Source organism: Prionailurus viverrinus, chromosome A3 (assembly GCF_022837055.1).
Source record: "Prionailurus viverrinus isolate Anna chromosome A3, UM_Priviv_1.0, whole genome shotgun sequence".
NCBI lineage: Eukaryota > Metazoa > Chordata > Mammalia > Carnivora > Felidae > Prionailurus > Prionailurus viverrinus.
In genome coordinates, this window is record NC_062563.1 from 129621093 (window position 1) to 129646015 (window position 24923).

Here is a 24923-nt window from a genome sequence, read left to right on the forward strand (position 1 = left end):
AAAACAAACATTTGTTGAGTGACTGTGCTTTCTCAGATACATGCCTGTAGGGCAGGGATACATTTCCTTTGCACTGTTGTTGGCCTGTAGGCTCTGGTGTCTGTACCAGAATTTTTTGACCTCCGTACATTTTGGACTGGATAATGCCTTGTGGGAGAGCCTTCTGTGCCTTGCGGGAAGTTCGACAGCATCCCTGTCCTTTCGCCGCTCAGATGCCAGTAGCGTTGTCCTCCTCCTCTCCTGCCATGATAATCAGACACTGTCAGATGTCCCCTGGGGGACAGAATCCCCCTCGGTGGAGAACCACCGTTCCGGACAGTTCCTTGGTCAGTTGCAGTGCACCGCGGTGAGAAAGGAGCATTAACATGCCTGGGAAGTACGTTTCCTGAATTGCTGTGAAATGTCTTTTTAAGGCCCGTGCCGGCTGCACCCCTTGCAGCTGGAGAGAGTCCTAATGAATAGTTTGGTTGCTGATTAAGGGTAATGTGTTTCTCTTCTTTCCCTTCCCTGTGGCTGATGGACGTTCTTGAAGAACACTTGAGGAGAACGTCTACAGCATTGCCCTTTCTCTGGCACAGCGTTACAGTGTCTCCCGCTGGGAAGTTCTCATGACGCATTTGGAGTTCCTGTTCACGGACAGCGGGTAAGTGCACGGTTCAGATGTGCGTTTATTTCCGTGTCTGTCTTTTCTCCGTTCTATTTTAGAAGGATCTTGACCTTGTGAAGTGCAATTTCACCTTTCCTTTTGACCTGTAGTAGACCAACATCTGTACCTTCTCCCTTTATATGTCTCCTGATACGTCCATATTCCAACAACAGTTTATTAGTTTTTGTTTTTCAGTAATAATAGCCCTGAGTTACTGTAATGTTGGTGTGTTTATTCAGAGGTTTCTTTTGTTTGTTTGTTTGCTTTTATTGAGAATCTACCGTGTACCAGGAACAGTGTTGATACTCAGGTTACAGTGGTCAGCAACCACTGGCATCCCAGCTGTCTTGGAACCTGTAGTCTAGCGTGGGCGACAGATTATAATTGGATGATGCTAAACAAATGACCACACGGGTGATAGTCTTATCTGTGATAAATATTGCACTGCACCGTTTTTAAAGTCCAGTAATAGGTTCAAATAAATGTTTGTTATGCACATTGGCATTTAAAAAATATCTTGGCATTTTATTAAATATCTTTTTCCTTTCATTGAATGTTACATAAAAGGGTATCATATCTATATAAGCAGGATTGGTCCATTGGTCTGAATTTATTATAAATTATCAGGCAATCTAGTAATGTGCAAGACTGTTCACAGCATATCATTATACCTGATAGCAGTGTGATTATGGAGACGCACAGCAATTACAAAAGCAGGAAATCATTACCGCCTGGCATCATTACTTGTGAGTGACAAAACACCTAATATTGATTTAGTAAGTGGTGTTTGGTGCCCCTCATTCCTTACTTAAAAGATGTGGTTCACATTACTGTTTAATCACACTTGGTAACACAGGCATTTGAAACCAGCCTTGTTAATAGAATAGAGATTGCCCAACATTTACTTGTTGAGTCAATGCCTATGAGAAGTTAATAGGTCAGAAAAATAATGTTCCTCTCCTGAAGATTTTTGCTTTTCTGTCCCTTTAAAAAGTCATTTTCCCTGAAAAGTTGATTTTCCTATAATTTTATATTCTCTTTCCTGTTGGTTGAGTTTGGAGATATTCCCTGCCCAGCTCGCATACAGAGGGGTGCACACCGTCGTGGGTGAGGCAACGTCATGCAGTAGAGCATAAGCCTTCAAATCACTGTAGCTGGATCAAATACTAACTGTCAGTCTCTAGCTGTATGTCCCGATGCAAGGTCATTCAGTTCTCGGGAATTTATTTTCCTCAACTCTAAGGGATAACAAAAATTAAATGACTTCACGGTAAAATATCAAACCTGCACCCCTTTTCACATGACCAGTACATCATTACTGGCAGTTATTCCTGGAATTTCACTCCTGTGAGAAGGAGATAATCATCGTAAACACCCATACTTGAATTCTTGGTCTCCTCCTTCCCCTTATTTCCCCTGCGCCCCCATTGTTTTCTTCTTAGTCATTGTAAATATCAGTGATGACTTTGAGTGGCCATGTGTGCCTGGCGTCCCTTCCAGCTGGCACACCCCGGCATGTTCAGCTCCCCATGCTCAGGGCTGATGTATATCTATCACCCACTACAGCCTCGGTGGCCACCTTCACTTCTGGGCTGTTCTGGATGTTTTAGAAGAGGGACGTTTTAGAAGAGACCAGCAGAAATACTTACACCATCAACTACCAGTGTATGTGTGGCTTAGCATGAGGGCACGGGTTTTGGAGTCTGGCCACATTTGGTCCACATCTGCTGCCCATAACCCCAACTATGTAGCTGTGAGCAAGCCTCTTAATCCTCTTGAGTCATTGTTTCCTCAGTGATCCGACCATTATCCTTACCTTGTAAGGTTCTAAAGGTAAGAGAGGATCTGTGGGAAGTATATAGCCTGGCCACTCTGTCATACTGTTGCATTATTCCTGTTATTATTCTTGTCAATTCTGCTGACTCTGTGAGCACCTTTAAGTTTTGGACACAAGATCATTTTTAAAATACCAGCGGATGCTTCTAGACGATTGAATAGTACCACATTTGTTCACTCACTACATATTATTATTTTTATAGTGTCTTCCTATTCTAAGCTTAGGTTTAAGTGCTGAATGAGACGGACACATTATTACCTTCACAAAGCTTATATTGTAATAGGGGAGACGTGCCCACTCTCAACACACACACACACACACACACACACACACACACACACACATGCATGCACGCACTTGAAAATAGCCAAAAAGTAAATTGCTAGTCCTAGTAAGTACCATAAAGGAAGTGCACAAGTTGTAGATAGCAGTCTAGGCAGAGGGAACGGGTTCTGGAGCAGGAGGGATCTTGGTATTTTGCATAACTAAAGGAAAACCATTGTGGCTGGAGCATATGGCACCTTAGCACTGGAGAACTAAGTAGGGGCCAGAACTCCCTTCGACTGTCACCCTTGGTGACACTTTCCATTGTTTCCCTTCTTAATTAAACAGCAGATCTGAAGGCCTGCATCCTGCATTTTCATTTCACTCTGATAGCCACCTTTGAATCACCAGGTGATTACCCAAGTGTCAGAGATCACGATACCGTCTTCTCAGTCTCCTTTAGATGTGTGGCAAGGGGCCCCCTGGCGCATGGAACCTGCCTGCACTCTTCTATTTTTCACAATCAGTTTCATATTCTTTGTTAGGATTCTTTTGTTCTCAGGTACAGGGATGAACCAGCGCAAGTTCTAGCTGTGGGAGGATGAATAAACTGTAAGGCATCTGTCTCTTTCTGAATTGAAACAGAAGATACACGGGACTTGTGTCCCAGGATTGCTGCTGCTCAGAGGCAGAATTGTGTCCACACGGCCACACTGTAAAGGATTCTAAATCCTGGCCTTTTCTCTGTCTCCTCCCTTAAGGAAGCCTGGCTTGGTTGAGGAGTTAGTGTGAGAATAGTTAGCGCATAGAGAGAGGATTTAAGGTAGCTCGGCTTACTAAAAGTAGCTCATAACATTGAAAATTAGGATAAAATAAAAACTCAGGACCAGGAAAAAAAATCCATATTAGAGTAGGAAGTTTGAATATAGATATTCAGGACATAGGCCTTCTGTAGTCGTTAAATTTGGTTTTGATCTTTCTTTTGGCCTAAGGGCGGGGGGTTGTGGATCATGACCCATACTCCGATTTGCATTGTGCCTAAGAAGAAACCTGCCATTCCTAAGAGTGGAAGAACTGATTACCACCATTACCAAAGTGGAAGCCGTTCCTTCCATACATCTGCAACCTTCCTTTCCATGTTGTGACCATTAAGGCCACTTCTCTCCCAAACTGTCAAAAGCTCCTGACACTGGCATAAAATGTAAGCAAGACAATGCACTTTGGCTTGTTTCCATCTGGTGGACAGTGCTCAGACTCTGAATCCTGGGTTCAAACTCTGGCTCTGTGACTTCCTACTAAAGTGTTCCTGCCAGGTAGACACGTTGCTTCAGCCCTGTATGTATGCCTAGGTTTCCTTGTCTGCAAAATGAGTTTTCTCATTCCATTTGACAAAACTGCTGTGAGATTTCAGAGATTTATACAAAATACCTGACATGTGGTAGGTGCTCAAAAAACAGCTGTTGTTAATTCTGGAAACAGATCATATACACCAAACCCATCCTATGACCAGTATTAGCCCAACATTGTACATCTTATCTTTGAATAGTTATTTTTCAAGTCAACATTAATTATAAGGTATCTGCTTTGTGAGAAATAAATGAGCTGACATGGCACTTAACATCTAAATGCTCAGTAAATGGTACCTATTCATCTATTTCTGTGCTGTGGTGTCTTTGAAAATATTTTTTTGTTAGGTAATAATATGAGACTATATAAACCAGTGAGAATCTAAGGTGTCAGGATTGTCATTGTAGAGGAGACGAAGCCTATTCTCATGGCCTGCCCCATCATGCTCTGTTCATATACAACATTCCGCAGAGGATCTGAGTAGTTGTATGACAAGAAATAGACAGAGATGCTCATTATTGGTCATCCCATCAACTGTGTAGGTGAACTTATAAAATTAAATTCCATTTTTCAGTTTACAAAGACTTGGCCAAAATGTTGGCAAAACTGAAAAACGCCACGGCTATTTTGACCTTATTTTCTCTTTGTACTCCCATGTGCAACTGTCAGGCAGCATTGCACATCAAGTCGGCCACGTCAAGTTCATTCTGAGCATTTGTGTGGTGAATACCTTGGATTGTTTCCCTCAGGTCAGAGTAGTTATAACTTAGAGGGTAGAATTGTCTCTTTGCACAGGCATCAGTGGAGGAACCCTGTTCGCTCATGATCAGGGTCATGAATTTGGACCCATATGTCTTTAAACTTTTAGGATTAGTCTTTGGCGGAAATGCCTGGAAGTTAGTACATCTGGACTGTGTGAAGCCATATCCCCATCCCTTTGTCTCTGCCTTTCCCAGCGGCCGTCTGCCTTCTCCTGTCCCACTGTCCTTTTTTCTTCCTTTCCTCTTCTCGGTATTGTTCAGACAGGTAATAGAACTTTATTATCAATCAGTCTCAGACTGAGTAAAGAAAAACATATTTAAATAAATTTGTTTTCCTATTTGAATGTAAGTTCTTTCAATACATGCTGTTCTTGAATCACGTTTTTGGGTGATTGACAACTTGAAGCCATTACAGAACACTAATCAAAGGATTAGTGCTATTAATTTATTCCTTGTGCACCGGGTACAACTCATGCTAGTTTCTTCCTTTAGTTAATCTCTGAAAGCTAAATATGCATTATATATATAAGCTGCTTTATGGCTAAAACTAGGCTCAAGATAAAGCACTTAAACTGTTTTCAAGGGTAATCATTAATTTGATTAGTGAAAAGTCCATAGTGGTTTCATGGTATTTCTTCCTATTCTCTTGAATGTGGGTTCTTTGGAATTGTTTTCCAAGCAGAGTTTTCATTTCTTGTTCCAAAGGGAAGATAACAGCTTCTTTCAATGGAAACTATTAAAATGGGTTATTGATTACTGGCGTCTATAAAAGATCTTAGCACATTGTAATTTACTGAAGAGGCAGGTTTTGGCATTTAATCATGTTTCACTAAAGGTATTCCAGATCTTTCTTGACAAGATAAGTAGGTAAAATTGCACATCAGACAAACCGAATTGTAGGCACAGAAGAATAAGTGGGTGGGCAAAGGGGAAAGTCGTGTTGGTTAGGAGAGACTATATTCAGAATGAAGCCAATCACCAGTGAACTAAAACTGTTAGGGCTTAATCACTGGCCACTTTGTAGATGAGTCTATCTCAAGTATTCTGTTTATCAGGGTGTTAAGAATGAAGTATGACAGGAGAACTCTTTGAGAGTATTGCCGCTGGGAGAGAGAACTAATGTTCATTACAGAAAAACTCCTGTTTTTGACATGGTTGGTACTGCAGACACTTGACCTTCATTAGTCAAAGGCTACTTTGTGATGAGCTGAGCAGAACACACGCCAAGTCCAAACAGATGTGGACCCTTTGTCTTAAGCAGGTCGCTTAACCTCTCTGATGGCAGTTTCTCGTCTGTAGGTTGGTAATTACTTAGATTTCACTTGCCTTGCTTAGGAATCAGCCTAAGAAGTGCACGTGTGTTCCCTTCCCCCCTCCATCGGCATGCTGTTCTGCCTGGAAGTTTTCATCCGTATGACCTGTCTTCATGGGGTTACACGGTTTGCTGTTTACTGCAGACTTCGTTTTACAAATTATGCAGAAACATCAGAAATTCTGTGAATTGCGTTCATACATGACGGCGCGTACAGTATATTTCAGAGGTGACATTGCATACTTTGAATAGTGATACTATCAAGGTTGCTTTCTGACCAGCCATTCGTTTATACTCATTTGTTGTACAGACCTTGTGCTTTCTTGTCTCGATACCTCTGTTAAACTCTCTTTGCTTCATTCCTTTTTTCAGTGCCAAGCTCAAGTGCTTCCTTCAGTAAGCCTTCTGTTAACATTGACATTTATCTCCTCTCAAGATACAGCTTTAGGGATCCTACTGTTAATTAGAATATGGTTGTGTGGCCTTTGTCCTTATCATTATTTTGCATTGTGGTTTAACTCTTAAGTATTTAGAACTCAACTAGCTTTTCAAACTGCTGGATAGAGCTCTGTGTTGTCAATCTTTTTTTTTTTTCTTTTAAGTTTATTTATTTATTTTGAGAGACAGGGAGAGAGAGAGAATCCCAGCCAAGCTCCACGCTGGAAGTATGGCTCAAACCCAGGAGCCGTGAGATCATAACCTGAGCTGAAAGCAACAGTTGGATGCTTCACCAACTCAGCCACCCAGGCGCCCCTGTTGTAAATCTTTATACTCTCCCCCCACGATGAGCAGGGTGCCTGGTCCCTGGAGGACACCTACGTTTTGCTCATCCACCCATCTGTTTGGCATTCATAAGACACATGTTGAATGTTTCCTTTTTACCACACACTGGTGTTTGGAACTGAGAAACTAAAGATGAAGATCTGGTATCATCTTTTCCATCAAGTGGTACATAGCCTAGTGAGGGAGACAGACAAGGTAATGAAAAGTTACAGCACGTTATGAGTGCTAGAAGAGAAGGGTGCTCAGAGGAGGCATTCGGGGACATTTTTATAGACTGGGGACATTTTTATAGATGTTTGAACTATGTCTTAATAGAAAAACAGTTTCTCGAGAAGTGACAGTTAAAAGAGTATTTAAAAAAATTACTTGATATTTTCACTTTATGGATTGCTGCTGGTATCCCAAGTATCATCACACCCTTATAAAAATTTCAAAACATAATTTGTATTAACTTTATGTCCTTAAACCAAAAAACATGTCTTGGCATTTCCTAAAAGTGGGAATTCCATTAAATAGGGCATCATATTTCAGAGATGCTGCTTTTCAATTGTATGTGATCTAACTTTGATTCCACCAGAAGTCTCTCTGGCACCCCTCGCATCCTTTGTATGCTACTGCTGAATGCCCCGGAGACTGGACATTTCTATGAGTGCTGACTTACTCTGCACGGGGCATCAGGGTTACACCGGGCTGGAGGCATTATGTTCTGTCCGGGGAGAAGCCAAGACCAAAATTAAGTCTTCCCCTTTACCCCCAGAAATAAAAACTGATTGACCAAACTAAGACTCCTTAAAAATTGTTTGCAGTACTTTAACCTTAAATGACCCTTTTTTTATTACATTATAAAGACCTCTAAATCATGGTGAAAATACCAAGAAGTGTGCTCATTCTAATGGCATTCATTACCACAGATAAGTCAAGTGAACATATCTGTTCTTTCCCATTTTAATTCTCTTTGAACACAGTATCAAATTTGGGTGTGTTGAATAGCAGTTCGGGGCTCTTGGGTGTAAAACTTATATGCCTCAAAGTTGGAGTTGTTTCTTCTCCCCCACCATTTCCTAAATTCCTGAAATAATAAGGTTGTTTACATTTCTATAATGAAGCTCAGATTTTAAGTGTTTCTTGTGACATGAATAAATAATGCATAACAGAAGCTGACAGGTCTGGGTTCATCTCCTGGATGTTAAGCGTTGGGTGACATCTCCCATCTGAAGGAATGTGAACCCTACTTCACAGGGTTGCTGTGACCCATATGAGAGAACGTGAAAATTGTATAACAGTAAGCATTTAACACTCCTATTTGCCCTTATATAAACAGCCCACATTCTGGTGGTTTGCTGAAATTGATTGACAAGAAGAAGGGACTTGTAAGAAGCAGCCTGTCTTTTTCAGTCAGAGGGGAAAAAAACAACAACAAATTGTTTACTAAAGGGACCAAATCTTAACACAATTTCTTTCTCCTTAATTTCAGTTTGTCCACAGTAGAAATTGAAAATCGAGCCCAAGCCCTTCATCTCTTTGAGACTTTGAAGACTGATCCTGAAGCCTTTCACAAGCACATGGTCAAGTATATTTACCCTGCTATAGGTGGCTTTGATCACGAAAGGTTGCTATATTATTTCTCTCTTCTGGAAAGCTGTGGCTGTGCAGATTTGGCACAATATGCCATTAAGCCAGAAACGCACATTCGGCTCCTGAAGAAATTTAAGGTCGTTGCTGCAGGTAAGACGATCCTTTCCCTGCTTGAACTCATTCTTTAAACTAAAGCCAGGAATTAATTTTTTTGTGCACAGTCATGTTTGTGCATTTTGTGACTGGCAGAGATCAGAAATCACAGGATCTGATGCTAATTGACTTTAGTTATTATCTTTGCAACTCCTTTACTTACTGTGTTTAAGGAATTAAATACCAAAGAAACTATAAGAGACCTATGGAAAGTCACACATTGACTTTGTCTTACAGTAGGCCTGGTGCTGAGATCTGGAGTTTTTGACTAATCCTCCAGAGGTCTGTTCCCTACTCCCAGTGGTTCTATTTTATCTATAGAAAGGACAGGGCTGAGACACTTCACATTCGGCAATTTGGCCGAATTTCACCTCACTGGAGACTGTGTTTTAAGGATGTGTGAAACCCTTAAAATAAGAGCATTTGCACCTTTGATAAATGGTGGCAGTCTTTAGAATGGTATCCCTGTCTCTCTAAGCTCCTAACGAAGACATTAAACACATTAATACCTCTCCAGTCTGTATGATACTTTATAATTTACTTTGAAATCTATATTCTATTCAATACTTAAAACAGTTGTGAGAATTTATTTCAGTCTGTCAGTGGTTTACCGAGTAACCAAATTAGAAGCTGGACCAGATGCAAGAAAAGGAGCAAAATTGCATCCCTGCCTGCAGGTAGTTGATGGGATGGCAGACGAACTATGGGGAAATAGAATGCAGTGCGATGAGCATGCTGGCCAAAGGAAATATAGGTGCCGTGGAAGGACGTAGAAGGATGGAGGAAGCCAGAGGATAAGCCCTCTCCAGCGTGCATGCCAGGAAACCTGAGGCACGCGGAAGCGGGCGGCCTGTGGAGGACCGCACAGCTGACCGCCTCGCAGGCTGGGACAGGAGCTCACATCTTCTGATCTCTGTAATCGACAGAATATCTGCTATAAATTGGTAGATAAAATTTTCCCTTCAGCAGTCCAGAGGGCTGTGTGTGTGCGCGCGCGCGCGCGTGTGTGTGTGTGTGTGTGTGTGTGTGTGTGTGTGTGTGTGTTTGTGTGAAAGCTCCTGTATGTTTATGTTGGAAAGAACCCACTCCCTTTTTTTCTTTTCGTTCCATTAGGTCTTAATTACAAAAAGCTGACCGATGACAGCGCGAATCCTCTTGAAGCCCTGGAGCCAGTTCTTTCAAGTCAAAATATCTTATCTATTTCCAAACTTGTTCCCAAAATCCCCGCAAAGGATGGACACATGCTTTCCCCGAGCTCTCTGTACGCCATCTGGCTGCAGAAGCTGTTCTGGACTGGAGACCCGCACCTCATTAAACAAGTCCCGGAGTCCTCACCCGAGTGGCTCCGCGCCTATGACGTCTGCGTGAAGTACTTTGATCGCCTCCACCCGGGCGACCTCCTCACGGTGGTGGATGCCATTACATTTTCTCCGAAAGCTGTGACCAAGGTAACTGAAAAGATCGTTGAAAGTGCATTGAATGCTGTAGAAGAAACCAAAATGGCTCTTAAATCCAGTAGATTGTTTTTATTTCCGTTCTTGGGATGGAGAATACTTAACGTGTTTGGCGTTTTCGTTTCTTGCTAAGCGCGAGATGGCGAGATGTTCTAATTGGGAAATCGTTTTCCTCTGTCACAGATGTGCAAGTAGTCTAAATCTGACTTGACTCTTTCTGATTCACGTGTGCGTCTTGTACACGTTACGGTTCTCCTGTGTCACAGTGAATACGCCACCTTGTTCTTTCCAGTTGCGAAGCGGGAAGCACGTCCAGTGCCCCACCCACATTACCTGCTTTCAGTGGCAGGCCGACAGCTCAGCTGTGGTGAAATCGAGCCCCTAAAAATTTTTGCATGAATTCCATGTAGTGTATGACTTGGTGATAGAATTATCCACGAAAGTCTCTGTAGACATTTTCTAATGTCTGCTCCACGCTTAGGTCTGAGCGCCTTTAACTGGACTCCCAATTCCTGCTCTGGATCCTTCAACAATACCTAGTTTCATACAGAGTAAATAACGTGAGTCCTTCTCCTTCTCTTCCTGCCGTCTCGGGACCTTACTGTAAAACAAAATTCTCGCTGTTTGGTGGCGGGGAATGTCTCTCCCGAAAACACCTCCCACCTCTGGTCTCAACTGCTGAGTTCTGTTGCCTTTGGAACTTTTTTCCTCCTCTGCTTGACGGTCTTTGCTGCTGCTCTCCCCGTCTCCAAGCTGGCAAGTCTGCCCAGTACCCTATCACAAGTATTTTTAAACTTTTTTTTTTTTAAAGTTTACTTATTTTGAGAGTGAGAGTGAGCAGGGTAGGGACAGATAGAGAGGGAGAGAGAGAATCCCAAGCCTGATGCAGGGCTCGATCCCACGAACCGTGAGATCAAGACCTGAGCAGAAATCAAGAGTCGGACACTTAAGACTGAGCCATCCAGGTGCCCCACTATTGAGAGTACTTTTTTTTTTTTTCTTTTGGAAAAAAGAGAGTTTTGGAGATACAGTTCTTTTGAATCTCTTTTGGAGATGCATTCCTTTTTTTTTTTTTTTTTTATATTACAAGTATTTTTCACATGGCTCATATTAGCCTGAAAATTTAGTGTAAAGGCTAAGAATTCAAGTCATTCATTTGGATGTTGATACAGGTAGAGGTTCAAACATCTGTGGGGAATTCTAGTTCTAACTAACTTATTCGATTAATAGTTGTGGATGGAACCAAGGACTTCATCACTGACTATTAGAACTCAAGCACTTTAGTTAATAACTTGGTTTTAAATTTTGCAAGCACTGCAGGGATGCCTGGGTGGCTCAGTTGGTTAAGCGTCCGACTTCAGCTCAGGTCATGATCTCACGGTTTGCAAGTTCGAGCCCCATATTGGGCTCTGTGCTGACAGCTCAGAGCCTGGAGCCTGCTTTGGATTCTGCGTCTCCCTCTCTGTGCCCCTCCCCTGCTCACATTTTCTCTCTTTCTCTCTCAAAAATAAACAAACATTAAAATAAAGAAATTTTACAAGCACTGCTACGAAAAGGAAATGATCGTTTTTGTTGTTTCCAAGGAAGCAACTAAAAATGATTTTAAAGGAGGATAGCCTCATATATTTGAAAAGAGTACGTGTTTCAAGTCCTTTGAACCTGGTTTTGAACTTTGAACCAGCAACTTAATACCTCTGTGGTTTAGACTAAGGAATCTGGTAGACCTCTCCCTCCTTGTGGCTGAGTAATCTGTGGTACAGATATATTATTACCCCCATTTTGACAGGTGAGGAAAGTGAGGCCTACAAAGTTAATTTGGTAATAGAGGAACCACAGCGTGAAGTCGAGAAGGCTTTTTTCCAGAGTCCTTGCTCTTAACCCCCGAACTGTACTGTATGTGAGGAGCCCTGGAACCAGCAGCTAGAGTCAAGGGCCTGGGGCCATTGTAGGAGCTGTAGGGGAGCAGGGCCTAGAGAACCCCAGGGACATTCAGTCCAAGTGGAGTAGCCTGTCCTGGGATGTGCCCGGAGCAGGGCTGAGTCTGAACAAAGAAGGGTGGGCAGGAACCTGGCAAGTATGGGAAAAAGGCAAGAGTCCGGCAAACGTGGGTTTGGAATCTCCCGGAACGAGAAGAGGGTTGGAGTCCAAGGAAGTACACATGCAGGGAAGGGAAGGAACCAAGTGGGGAGTTGAGGTGCAAGGAAAAGGCTCCAGAGGTGGGACCATGAACTGGCTACAGGAGCTGGACAAGCAAACAGACCAGACAGGAAGCCAGGAAGATGGGGGGGGTGGGGGGGCTGGGGGGGGTTCACTCTAAGGCCGTTTCTTTCCCCTCAGCCTGATGTGGGTTTTCAACGCTTTATGTGAGGGCAGGACAAAGAGTAGCATGCCATCGCCGAGGCCATGTGCTAATTGCGAGTATGTGTATGGAAGGGGACAGATGAGTCTAGATTTCCAGCAGCAGTGATTTACTCAGGATTAAACGTAAGACATGGACATAGAATCCACTCCGAATTTGAGCTGTTATTTATGAAGTTTCAAGTCCGATGATTTTCGGTTACAGCACATTCTCCAACCACCTGAAAACGTATGACCCAATTGTTTGTGCACACATGGGCACTTTTCCTGAGGAGAACATGTCTGGCTGACCCAGTAAAGAGTGAGTCAATAACTATGGCATTGCTTTCTCTCCATTCAAATGGTGTCGTCCTTAGCAAGATACCCTTGTGTAGTCAACGATCTCGGGGCACCTGGCTGGTTCAGTAGGAAAAAGCATGTGACTCTTGATCTTGGGGTTATGGGTTTGAGCCCCACATTGGGGATAGAGATTGCTTAAATAAATATAAAAAAAAGAGATGGTTTTCTACTGAGTCAGGCAAGCTAGAGGAAAATGAGAGAGAAGCATTTAAAATTAATTTTACATCTTTGGTCTAGCTGTTTTTCCTCATGTTATTAATTGGCAAGCTTTCAGTTTTCCTTTGAGAGAGGAAAAGTATAAAGTTTAGGTACAGTGGTTGCTTGAAGTCCCACAGTACTGTGCCAGAGAGAGAGAGACAGAGACAGAGAGCGAGAGAAATTCAAATTGAAATACAACCCTTACATGTCAGAGGACACGTTTGGAAAAGGAAGTGCAGCTGGATTTGGCCAAATTTGCAAAACACCAGATGTTCCCACAGCTCGTACATGATGTTAAAAATGTAAAATAAGTCTGTACTGCTCACATGTGGTGTGCGGGTTTCAAATGTGTACCCACGTTTAATTCCAAACCGAACTGTGGAAGGAACTGGTGAGCTAGTTCTAGAGTGCGGGACAAGAGCACGAAGCTGTTGTATAGGTGCTAGAATTCAGACAGGAGGGTCCAGAAGCCTGCACTTTGTACCCTTCCCCTGACAAAATAAGCCAGAGAGGGCTGTTTGCCTTCGAGATCATTGTCATTCAGTTGCCATTTGCATTGGCAGAATTTGTGGAAATTCTGGGGAAAATATGCACAAAGTGGTATTATGTCATATAGGCAGAGATTGAATTTTCATGACATTTGAGGTGATGAATATGCAGAAGCTTCGGAGAACACAAATGTTTAAAGTTCATTTGCTGCAAATCTAAATTGTTTGTTTTTTTGTGGAGTCAGGTAAGAGTTGCTTTCCTATTGCTTTTCCGGTTGAGCAATTAGATACATTTTGTAGAAGGGACAGAGAGCAAGTTAGTGGGTTAGAAATCCAGGAAAATGATCAAAGAAGCTGCAGTTGGGGTCAAAACACTGTGTGCTTGGTTCAGATGTGATGTGCTAAGACGGGACTTAGGTGCGACCTCAGCCTTCTCCTTACTCCCAGCCTTTTATACCCCCACGCACTGGGAATGGCGGGGAGGGTTGCATCCTTAAGTGACGACGTGGGAAATCCTCTGCTCACTTACGAACTGCTGCCCAGCAGCTTGCTAGGACCCTACTTTAAGAGCCCCAGGTAATCACAGAACTAACACAGGCCTTCTGCCTCCTGCCAGGTGCTTCTCAACTTGAAGTTGGATGGACATTGACCACCCTCACCCCACCCTGGTTGCACTCTCTGTTTCAACTCCCACCATTTGTTTCTGATGGAAACATGCTGTCTCCTTTGGGGTAGAGTGGGGGAAAATAGAAAAATAGGTCTGACCTCTGACCCTCAAGCATCATACCTATTGATAATTAAGTTACTGCCCCGTGTGTGTGTGTGTGTGTGTGTGTGTGTGTGTGTGTGTGTGTGTGTAAAACCACATTTTTTTTCAGGCTCCTTATAGTTTCCACCTTTCGGTTCTGCCTTCTAGAGCTATGGAAACAGCATAAGGGAATCTCTTTTTCATGTTATGATTGTTCCTGAAATAAGCTACCGTTTCTTCCCTCATCCTGTTATCCAGACTATTTGATATAAAATCTGGAAGAGTAAATTTGTCTTAAAAACCATGATATGACCTAAAAATAAAATTTATTTCCTAAGGTTTGTCTCAGTGGAAGGCTGCACTGTTGCTGTAACTTCAGGGTCTTTTCACTAAGGACGGAGCACCTTTGTCACCATAAAGAGCAGTCAGTGTCTGAATCCTATGTAAAAATGCTTAGGCAATGCCCAGTTCCTAAGTATGTGGCAGATATAGGACTTTCTGATGCACAAATCAAATGCATATTATGTAGATTCAGACTGAATCACTAAGTATTTAGATATCAGCTGTGTGCCATATACAAGGTTAGTTGCCATTGAGAACATCAAGATGTAAATACATTCCTAAGAAAGTTGAAATGTTTTTTTTTTCTTTTTTACAGTAAAAATGTTATAATTGAGAATTACACTCTTCATGAAATTAGAAATTCTTTGAGGCTAGGGATGCTGCCTTTTATCTACTTCTCCAGTTCCTAGCACAGTATGAAGTAGGAACTCCTTCAGTGTTGTTTAAACAGTTATTATCAAAACTGGTGATGGTAAAACCTTTTGATCTGAGTGCCTTAACATTCTTAAAAATTATTGAAAACTGTAAAAAGAGTTTGTTTATTGAGGATATAGCTATAGATATTTATCATGTTAGAAATTGAAATGAAGAAATTTTAGAAATATTTATTTAATTCGCTTATAACTACCAATAATAGACCCATTACGTGGGTTGACATGAATAGCATATGTTAATGGAAAATAACTGCTTCCAAAAGAAAAAAGATTAATGAAAGACTAACATTATTTTATATTTACATGTCTCACTTAAGAGAACACAGCTAGATTCTCGTGTTTATGCCTTCAGTTTTTGTTGTTTGGGTTGAAGTAAATGAAGAAAACCCAGCCTCACACAGATGCGAGGTTGGAAAGGGAGGAGTGCTTTCATAGCCTATGAGTTGGCGTGCTCTCCTTTGATCCTACACTGAAACTTCACAAGTGGTAGATTTTTTAAAGGCCAATTGCAGTGTGGAATCTAAAACCATATCGTTGAACCCTTTGTACTCTGTTACATTAAGACCACTGGTCTATGTTGCACTCTGGGTGTATCTTTTACCCATGTGTGGCTTGTAATATAACGCGTTAGGCCTTTGGAAAATCGTGATCCGTTGAGTTATGCAGATCAACCAGATGTTGATAAATTGCATTATGCAGTATCGACAGTCACATGTACTAATATGAGCACTCCTCTTAGCAGATGAGTCTTTAAGTATCGGAAAGCTGTCAGTCTCACAGTGGTGGATACGAGTTTTCCAAAATTCTAATTTTTTGCTTGACAGCTCAAATTTTATCAGTGGCAACAAATAGTATGAATCGTTTTCCTTGAAGTGACAGGCTCATTTTGTTCACTTTGGAGAAAATGTCTGTGAAATATCCAGGTCTGAACAACCAGAGTTTTCTATTAGTTGTTCTTTTAAGCAAAAATGATCATGCACGCAAAAAGAAACTACTTCAGTTCATAAATCAAACCATCACACAAATGCTTTTTCCTTATTATGCTTTGGTATACAGTGAAATGCTTTGTGTATATATGTCAGTTCACCCAGAATATTAAAAACCCGTGCACTCCATGTTTGAGACTTAATAATATTAGTAATTTTTACTCCTTCATCAAGAACATTCTTGTATGTGGAATTTAAGAAACAAAACAGATGTGGGTGCCTGGGTAATTCAGTCAGTTAAGCGTCTGACTTCGGCTCAAGTCATGGTCTCAGGCTTCGTGAGTTCGAGTCCCGTGTTGGGCTCTGTGCTGACAGCTTGTAGCCTGGAGCCTGCTTGGATTCTGTGTCTCCCTGTCTCTCTGTTCCTCCCCCACTCATGCTCTGTCTCTCTCTGTCTCAAAAATAAATATAAACATTAAAAAAAAAGAAAAAAACAGATGAACATAGGGGAAGGGAAGAAAAAATAAGATAAAAACAGAGAGGGAGACAAATCATAAGAAACTCTTAAATACGGAGAACAAACAGAGTTGATGGAGGGGAGGGGAGTGGGGGGGAGATGGGCTAAATAGGTGATGGGCATTAGGAGGACACTTGCTGGGATGAGCACTGGGTGTTCTATGTAGGTGATGAATCACTGGGTTCTCCTCCTGAAACCAATACTACCCTGTATGTTAACTAACTCGAATTTAAATAAATAAATAAAAATAAATAAATGTATTAAAAAAGAAGAAGAATAACACTCTTAAGTGAAACTTTGCCAGCAAAGAACACAGTGACTCTTAGTCCAGTCTGGTGCCACTCCCTTGATTTGTGCTAAGACCCCACACTTTTGTCCACCATTGCCTTTTTACCAACCTATAAATGTCAATACAGTAAAAACTGATAAATAATGTCTTAGAGTCCTAAAAATAATTTTGACTCAGCAGACTCCTTGATAGAGTCTTGTGGTTTGTGACCCACACTTTGAGAACCACTGTCATAGGTTATTGTTTTTAAAACTACAACTGTCTTTGATATGTGAGAGATCATTTCAGCTTCCTAAATATTTATGATATAAATAAGAATCATGAAGATTTGTTCTGATAAATGCATAAAGGATTGCCTTAAATTTTCAGTTCCTTAAAAGAGATTAATTTCTTATCAGTGTCCAGATATGGAGATTCTGTAAATAATTTGAAAATGCAAGATGGAATGTGTGCCTAGAAATGCCATTACACCACCCTTTGAACTTGTGAATTGTGCAAAATCAGTTTTCTTTCTTCACAGTTTAGTCTCTAATTTTTTTTGATTAGCACATCATCTTTTGTTGTTAATCAAGCTCAGCAGGGAGTTCTCTGGGAGGTGACCGAGAGATGTATCCAAAAGGAGACAGGGCTTGGATGAGGGGGCGTCTCCTAAGAGACCCTCAACTGTGTTCCCAGGCCAGGGTATCAGATCGGAGAAAAGGTGATTTTTCTGAGGTCTCTTTGCTGCAGTGTTTGAGGGTGATGCCTAAATATGTTCCTCTACTTCACTAACACCCACTTTAGGATTCAGAAAGCTGAAAGCAAAAATATCCACAATCAATAAGTGTTAATAGCTATTGTTGGAACAGCTGGCATTGGAGAGTGTGGCCTGGGTCTGCGGCCCAATGGCCTCTCTGTCACGTTTACACCTGCGTGAAACTTGACTCCTGAGAGCTGCTCCAGAAGGTCATTCTGTGGACAGCCAGGTCGCAGCCAGGGGGCAGCCACACTCCCCACGGCTTCCAGTCAGCTCCTCTCCTGTGGGGGAGATTATGGAGGGAGAGGGAGAGAGATGCCACAAACATTCCTCCTGTAGTTTCCTGTCCGTTGTTTGGAGTGAAGTTTTCTCCCTGTCAGGGGAGGATGGGGCACGGGCAGTGGGCTTTTTATTCCCTTACCTGATTAGGCTTAATCGCAAAAGCTGTTGCCAACAAGGGGAGAAAGGAGTCCGACTTCTTTCAGAACCTGGTCCTGGTGTTCCCACTTCACGAGGCCATTCCTCTCACACAGACGAGTTTCATGCTATGTCTTCCTGAGACCCGTAGTGGCCTTTGCTTCCAGAAGGCTCTGAAATAGATCAGAGGAGCACACTCTTCTGACTCCCTGTAGACAGAACACCAGATTCAGGCATCAATTCCTCTCAGATTTTGCCCCACTGGACTGATAATTAAAACTCCTCAGAAATGAAACAAGGAGTTTAAGCGAGAATAGAAAATACGCCAAGTAATACAGGTCAGCAACTGTAAAATAGTCGCAATTTAAATTCCCAGAGGAAAAACTGACATCCCCAAAATCAAAGCCTCTTGCCCTTTTAGTTAGAGTTCAGTTACATCAAAATACAAAATTCATAAGTTCACAAAGGTAAGGGCCACGGATGATTTTCCCTGGTTTTTGCCGTCGTAGCCAAAGAGGTCTGACTTAGGTGTTTGGGTAATCGCAGGTTCCTTCAGCAAAATACACTTTCTTTCACTGGAGCAGTGGGGCTTCTTCAGCACATCTGAAGTTACATTAATCCCACCTGCAGTTCTTCATGCATCTCATTTTAAAAATAGAAAAAAATAAAATCATATCAGCATCAGCTCCATAGCCATGCAACTTAACCAGCCATGAAACAGCCAAGCGAAACATGGTTCTAGAGGCCTGGTTTCAGTTCAATCCAGACACACCTTCCTAGAATGCTGGAGAGCACAGAAGTGGCTCGGTGACACGGGGGGAAGGAGAGTAGACACGGGAACCTCTCTGGATTTAGCTTTGCCAGGATGCCAGGTGAAGTCAAGCAAGGAGATGGGTTGAGAAAGTCGCCTGTCTGGAGTTGACTGTGGCATACGTTCATCAGGCGGGAAGGAAAATCCACCCATCCGTACTGCCTCCTGTCCGAGATGGATTTACTTTGCGTGTCCCTGTTGGTAGTCACCCTGCCTTCCTGCTTCCCGCTGCATCATTTAGGCCCTGCGTTCCTCTCAGTCGAATCCCACCACGGCTGATGCTGCCATTTTGCTGCAGAGTCCCACGTGTCTCAGAAACCAGTTTCCTGGGGAAGTTTGCCATTCATGCCCACGTTTCATTTTGGTCGAAAACCGCCCTCCGCTGAAATCAATGGAGATGTTTTTGAAGCCCGTGCCCCTTTGGACCTAAAGAGGACCACTACCTTTACACTACCTTCCCTGGGTACGTGTACCCGGAGTTTATGTTTGTGCTACTTCATGAGAACAGAAATATTTCAATCATGTTTTGGGGGTTTGATGGGGAAAGAACAATAAATAACATCCTTTCTTCTCAAGTTATGATCAGTTAAGAGACAGATCAGGTGGTTGGAAATCACAGCTTTGTTTTTGGTCAAATTGGGAGTGACAGACGTGGCTCGACCCTCCACATCGGGGTTCCGCGTGTCGCTCCCTGTGCCAGACCTTCAGATGGCCTTCAGACGGCTCTGCCGGGCACACTCTAGGGCTGCAGAGCTTATATGCTCTCTCAGAAGGGCAGTCTCCCAACTTGAGTTTTATTTGTGGGGCCCAGAGAAGTGGCCTCTAGATCAGGGCTGCCCAGTAGAAATATGATGTGAGCCACGTGTGGAATTTGAAGTTTTCAAGTAGCTAAGTTTTAAAAAGTGAAACAAAATAGGTGAAATTGTCCCACATATTATCATTTCAACATGGAATCAGTATAAAAATAGTAATGAGACACTGATCCTTTTTTTTTTTAATGGTCTTTGAAATCTAGGGTGTACTTAAATTAAAGCACGTATCAGTTCCAACGAGTTACATTTCAGATACTCATTAGTCACAAGAATGTGTCGGACGGATAATGCTTCTTGGGAACCGGAGTCTGGGCCTGACCCGCAAGTGTTTACCACTGGAAGGAGAAGAGCAGAAGAAAAATGTAGTCTCCCCGCTGCCAGACAGGTCTCAAAAAGGAAAGAAAAGGACTAGCCACCCGTCATCAGTTTCTTCTCCCTGTGGCTCCAGGTGTCACTCCTCCTGTCTTGAGAAGTGAAAGATTGGAAGCACCATTTACTTTCTTGGCGTCCAAAGGGAACTTTCTGCTTTACAGCTAAGGTAGGCACTCCAGAGCAAGAGAAAACTCTTCCTCCCACACATACCCAGATGGATGTCCAGCTAAATAATAATAAATTCTAAGACCTGAGCCGTTATCTCTCATCTCCAGAAATCACTGCCCCCGCTACACAATAATGGTAATAATAGCCACCATTGGTTGTTTACCATCGGTTCCAGGTGCTGGCTTGACATTTCACCTTATCTCTACTAATCGTGAAAGCCCTGCAATGAAGCCTTCAATCTCAGTTTAGAAATGAGTAACTGAAGGTCAGCGGTTAAGTACTTTGTTCAAGGTCAGAAGCAAGTTAGTGGCTGAGCCAGAATGCCATTCCTAGTCTTACCTACGGCATGTTAGAGGTCTTCAGCCAACAATCGTCTTTACCCCATGTGGCAGGGCCCACTCGCTATGTTCGGAGGCAACCTGTTCCTTTACTGGGCCCATTTATTTGTTACTCTCTCATATGGGCTCCACGTCTGCTTTCTTGATCCCTCCTTTCTGTAACTACTGAGGAGTAGAGCCACCTGCCCTCCTCATGACTGCTCTTTGGGTAATAGAATAAGTTATGCCTCATCCAAAACTTTACATCGATTCATCTTGTCCTCAACGGTTTATGTGTTCCTCTTTAAAAAAAAAAAGAAAGAAAGGGGCGCCTGGGTGGCTCAGTCGGTTGGGCGTCCGACTTCAGCTCAGGTCACGATCTTGCGGTCCGTGGGTTCGAGCCCCGCGTCGGGCTCTGGGCTGATGGCTCAGAGCCTGGAGCCTGCTTCCGATTCTGTGTCTCCCTCTCTCTCTGACCCTCCCCCGTTCATGCTCTGTCTCTCTCCGTCTCAAAAATAAATAAACTTGGGGTGCCTGGGTGGCGCAGTCGGTTAAGCGTCCGACTTCAGCCAGGTCACGATCTCGCGGTCCGTGAGTTCGAGCCCCGCGTCAGGCTCTGGGCTGATGGCTCGGAGCCTGGAGCCTGTTTCCGATTCTGTGTCTCCCTCTCTCTCTGCCGCTCACCCATTCATGCTCTGTCCCTCTCTGTCCCAAAAATAAATAAAAATGTTGGAATAAATAAATAAATAAATAAATAAAACTTTAAAAAAATTAAAAAAAAAAAGAAAAAGAAAACAAAAAGAAAAAGAGAAGGTTTCTCTGTGTCTAGTTTCCTAGCACTGTTGTAGCTAATTACCAGGAGCCTAGTGGCCTAAACAATACAAATTTATTGCCTGACACTTCCATAGGGTAGAAGCCAGACGAAGATTTCACGGGGCTAAGATAGAAGTGGGCAGAAACCAAGGTCTCCGGAGGCTTCTGGGGAGAATCCATTTCTTTGCCTTCTCCTATGCATAACTGGAGGCTGTCTGCCCTCATTCCTTGGCTCAGGGCTCCTTGTCCCCATCTTCAAAGCCAGCAGCAGTAGCCTGTCTTTGACCCTTCTGTCTTCCCATCTTCCTGTCTTGACCAAAGCCAGGAAAGGTTCTCACATTTAAGGATCCATGTGATGAGATTGGAGCCTGTGTGGATAACGAAGGATGGTCTTCCCATCTCTAGGTCCGTATTGTTAGTCACATATGCACAGTCTCTTTGCCATCTAAGGAGCATATTCACAGATTCCAAGGATTAGGGTGTAGACCTCTTTGGGAACCATAATTGTGCCTGCCTATACCTTTACATACACTAAGGGCTTAGAGACCTTATAGGCTTTATAATAAGGTTTTAAAAAAGGACTGGAGTTAGGGGTGCCTGACAGGCTCAGTCAGAAGAGCGTGCAGCTCTTGATCTTGGGGTTGTGAGTTTGAGCCCCACATTGGGTATAGAGATTACAGAAAAAACAAAACAAAACAAAAAAAACCTGAAGTTAAAACCAAACTGGGAAACTGAAAAAAATATTTAACTCAAAGCTGAAATCTATTTTTATCTGTAAGTAAATGGATTTTAGTTTATTCAATATATAACATTTTAAAGCAAAATAAACCACACGTACCTGTTTCTAATTTCTGATGTGTGTATATGTATGCATATATGTATATATTTATTTATTCATATATATATAGAGAGAAAGAACCACAGGGATTTTTATGTATAATTATTGGAATATTAAATGAAGATCTTTTTATTATAACTTTTAAAACAGATTTTAAGTAATCTCTACACGCACTGTGGGGCTCGAACTCACAACCCTGAGATCAAGAGTCGCGTGCTTCACTGACTGGCACCGGCCAGGCTCCCCTGTTGTTAAGATTTTTAAAATTGAAAGGATATTTGACCCACATTTGTCTTAGGAAGCACTAACTGCATTTCTGAAGCTCCTGTTTCTAGGTGGAAAGTGGCATACTCCTATGTTTTTTAAGACTTTGGTTTTTCGGGGGGGGCGCCTGGGTGGCTGAGTTGGTTAACTGTTCAAATTCAGCTTAGGTCATGATCTCACGGTTTGTAGGTTTGAGCCCTGCATTGGGCTCTGTGCTGACAGCTCAGAGCCTGGAGCCTGCTTCAGATTCTGTGTCTCCCTGTCTGCCTTTCCCTGTTTTCTCAATCTCTCTCTCTCTCTCTCAAAAATAAATAAACATTAAAAAAAAAAGTTTAAAAAATAAAAAAAAGACTCTTTTTTTTTTTTTTAAGAGCGGTTTTAGGTTCACGGCAAAGTTGAGAGGAAGGTACAGAGATTTTTCATATGCCACTTGCCCCCCTCCATGCACAGCCTCCCCCATTATCAACATCCCTCAGCAGAAGGTACATTTTTGTTACAGCTGATGAGCCTACATTGACACATCATCATCACCCAAAGTCCGTAGTCTGCCTTAGGTCTCACTCATGGCGTTGTTTATTGTATGGGTGCGGACAGTGTACCCATCTACTCATCGTTATAATATACAGAATATTTTCATTGACCTAAAAGTTATCTGTGCTTTGCCTATTCACCCTCTACTCTCAATCCCTGGCAACTACATCATTCTGTTGGCTCCATAGTTTTGCCTTTTCCAGAATTGCACACTATGTGATCTTTTCAGATCGGCTTCTTAAACGTGGTCTTATGCATTTAAGTTTCCTCCCTGACTCTTCACGACTTGATAGTTTATTTCTTCTTTGTCCTGAACAGTATTCCATTGTCTGGATGTATCACAGTTTATATATCCATTCACCTGTTAAAGGACATCTTGGTCTCCTCCAGGTTTTGGTGGTTTTGAAGCAAGCTGCTATAAACATTCATGTGCAGGTTTTTATGTGGACGTAAGTTTTCAACTCTTTTTGGTAAATACCAAGGAGAGCAGTAACTGGATTATATGGTGGGAGTATGTTTACTTTTGTAAGAAACTGCCCAACTGTCTTCCCAGGCAGCTGCACCATTCTGCATTCCCACCAGCGACAGGTGAGCGTTCCTACTGCTCCACACCTTCACCCAACATTTGATGTTGTCACTGTTCCGTATTTTAAGTCATTCTCACAATTCTGGTGGGTGCATAGGGCTATCTCACTGTTCTTTTAACTTGTGTTTCCCTGAAGATTCATGATGTGAGGCATCTTTTTATGTACTTATTTGCTATCTTTATGTCTTCTTTGGCGAGGTATCTGTTAAGATCTTTGGCCCATTTTTTAATCAATATTTTTTAATTGTTTTAAGAATTCCTTGTGTATTTTGTAGAACTGTCCCTTACCAAATATGACTACTACAAATATGTTTCCCACTCTGTGACTCTTTTCTCATTCTCTTCACATTGTCTTGCTGAACAGAAGTTTTTAATTTTAATGAAGGCAGGCTATCAATTATTTTTTTCATGCATTTTGCCTTTGATACTCTTGAAAAACTCACAGCCGTATTCTCAGCCATATCCAAGGCTATCTAGATTTTTTTTCTTTTGTAATCTTTTAGGAGTTTTATAGCTTTATGTTTTATGGGTGGGTCTGTGGTCCATTTTGAGTTAATTTTTGTGTAGGATGTAAGATCTGGGTCTAGATGCACTTTTTTGCATGTGGATGTCCAGTTCTAGCACCATTTGTTGACAAGACTTTTGTCCCGTTATAGTTCCTCTGCTCCTTTGTCAAAGGTCATGGGTTATACTTATGTGTCAGTCCCCTCCCCAAATTTTACGGTGTTCACTGTTGCTATTTTATAATCATACTAAGCTCGACTATGAGTATTATAAAATGTTTACTCAGTGTTACAAGATGACTAAATGTTAACTCTTTTTTTTTTTTTTAATTTCATAGTAAGTATTTCTCCCATTGATCTCTGGTTATGGTATAGTCATCATTTGACTCCTTTGATTCTGAACTGAATGAGTTTTTTTCATACCAGATACATTGAGGAAATGTTTAAGTGAGCGCTTTTTCATTGCCATTGTTCTAGATGCTGTAAATAAAAGACTGCCCTTGAGAAGCTCGTGGCTGATTGGCGCAAATGTATGCATGTGTAACAGATGAATGATAATTTAATGTAAAAAGTACTGTTGAAGCATTTAATAAGTGCTCTGTGTAGAAAGGAAGACACAACCAACATTTATTGAAGACCTTCTGTTTCAGGCATATGTTTGTTAATGATGCCCAGTAGTGACGATTGTTTCCAGATTTTCAAATGTGCAGAGCATATCACTCCCATGTGTCTTTCAGCTAGCCTGTGCATATTACTGTCATTGTGAACATTATCTTTCCATTCCTCCTCCTGAATGTTTTTGCTTTTAAGGAACTATTTCCTTCTCTTTTCAAGGGTGAGGGTTTAGTCCGATAAGCATATCCTATCTTGACAAAAATGCAAAAAAACAAAACAAAAACAAAACAAAACAAAACAAACCAGGAGCTTGGGAGATAGGCATAGAAGAGGAAATTTAAAAATGAATTGTTTTTTCTTTTCCCATTA

At 42.0% G+C, this 24923-nt stretch overlaps 1 protein-coding gene across 3 annotated transcripts in view; it reads left to right on the forward strand.

Annotated features, from left to right (window-relative positions):
* NBAS (NBAS subunit of NRZ tethering complex) overlaps positions 1 to 24923 on the forward strand; it is a 339328-nt gene that overhangs the window by 240166 nt on the left and 74239 nt on the right. For all 3 annotated transcript variants that reach the window (XM_047852270.1, XM_047852271.1, XM_047852272.1), the window contains exons 42-44: positions 533 to 643; positions 8425 to 8675; positions 9792 to 10126. In XM_047852270.1, coding sequence (XP_047708226.1) covers positions 533 to 643; positions 8425 to 8675; positions 9792 to 10126 — 697 coding nt within the window. The remainder of the gene's footprint in view (positions 1 to 532; positions 644 to 8424; positions 8676 to 9791; positions 10127 to 24923) is intronic.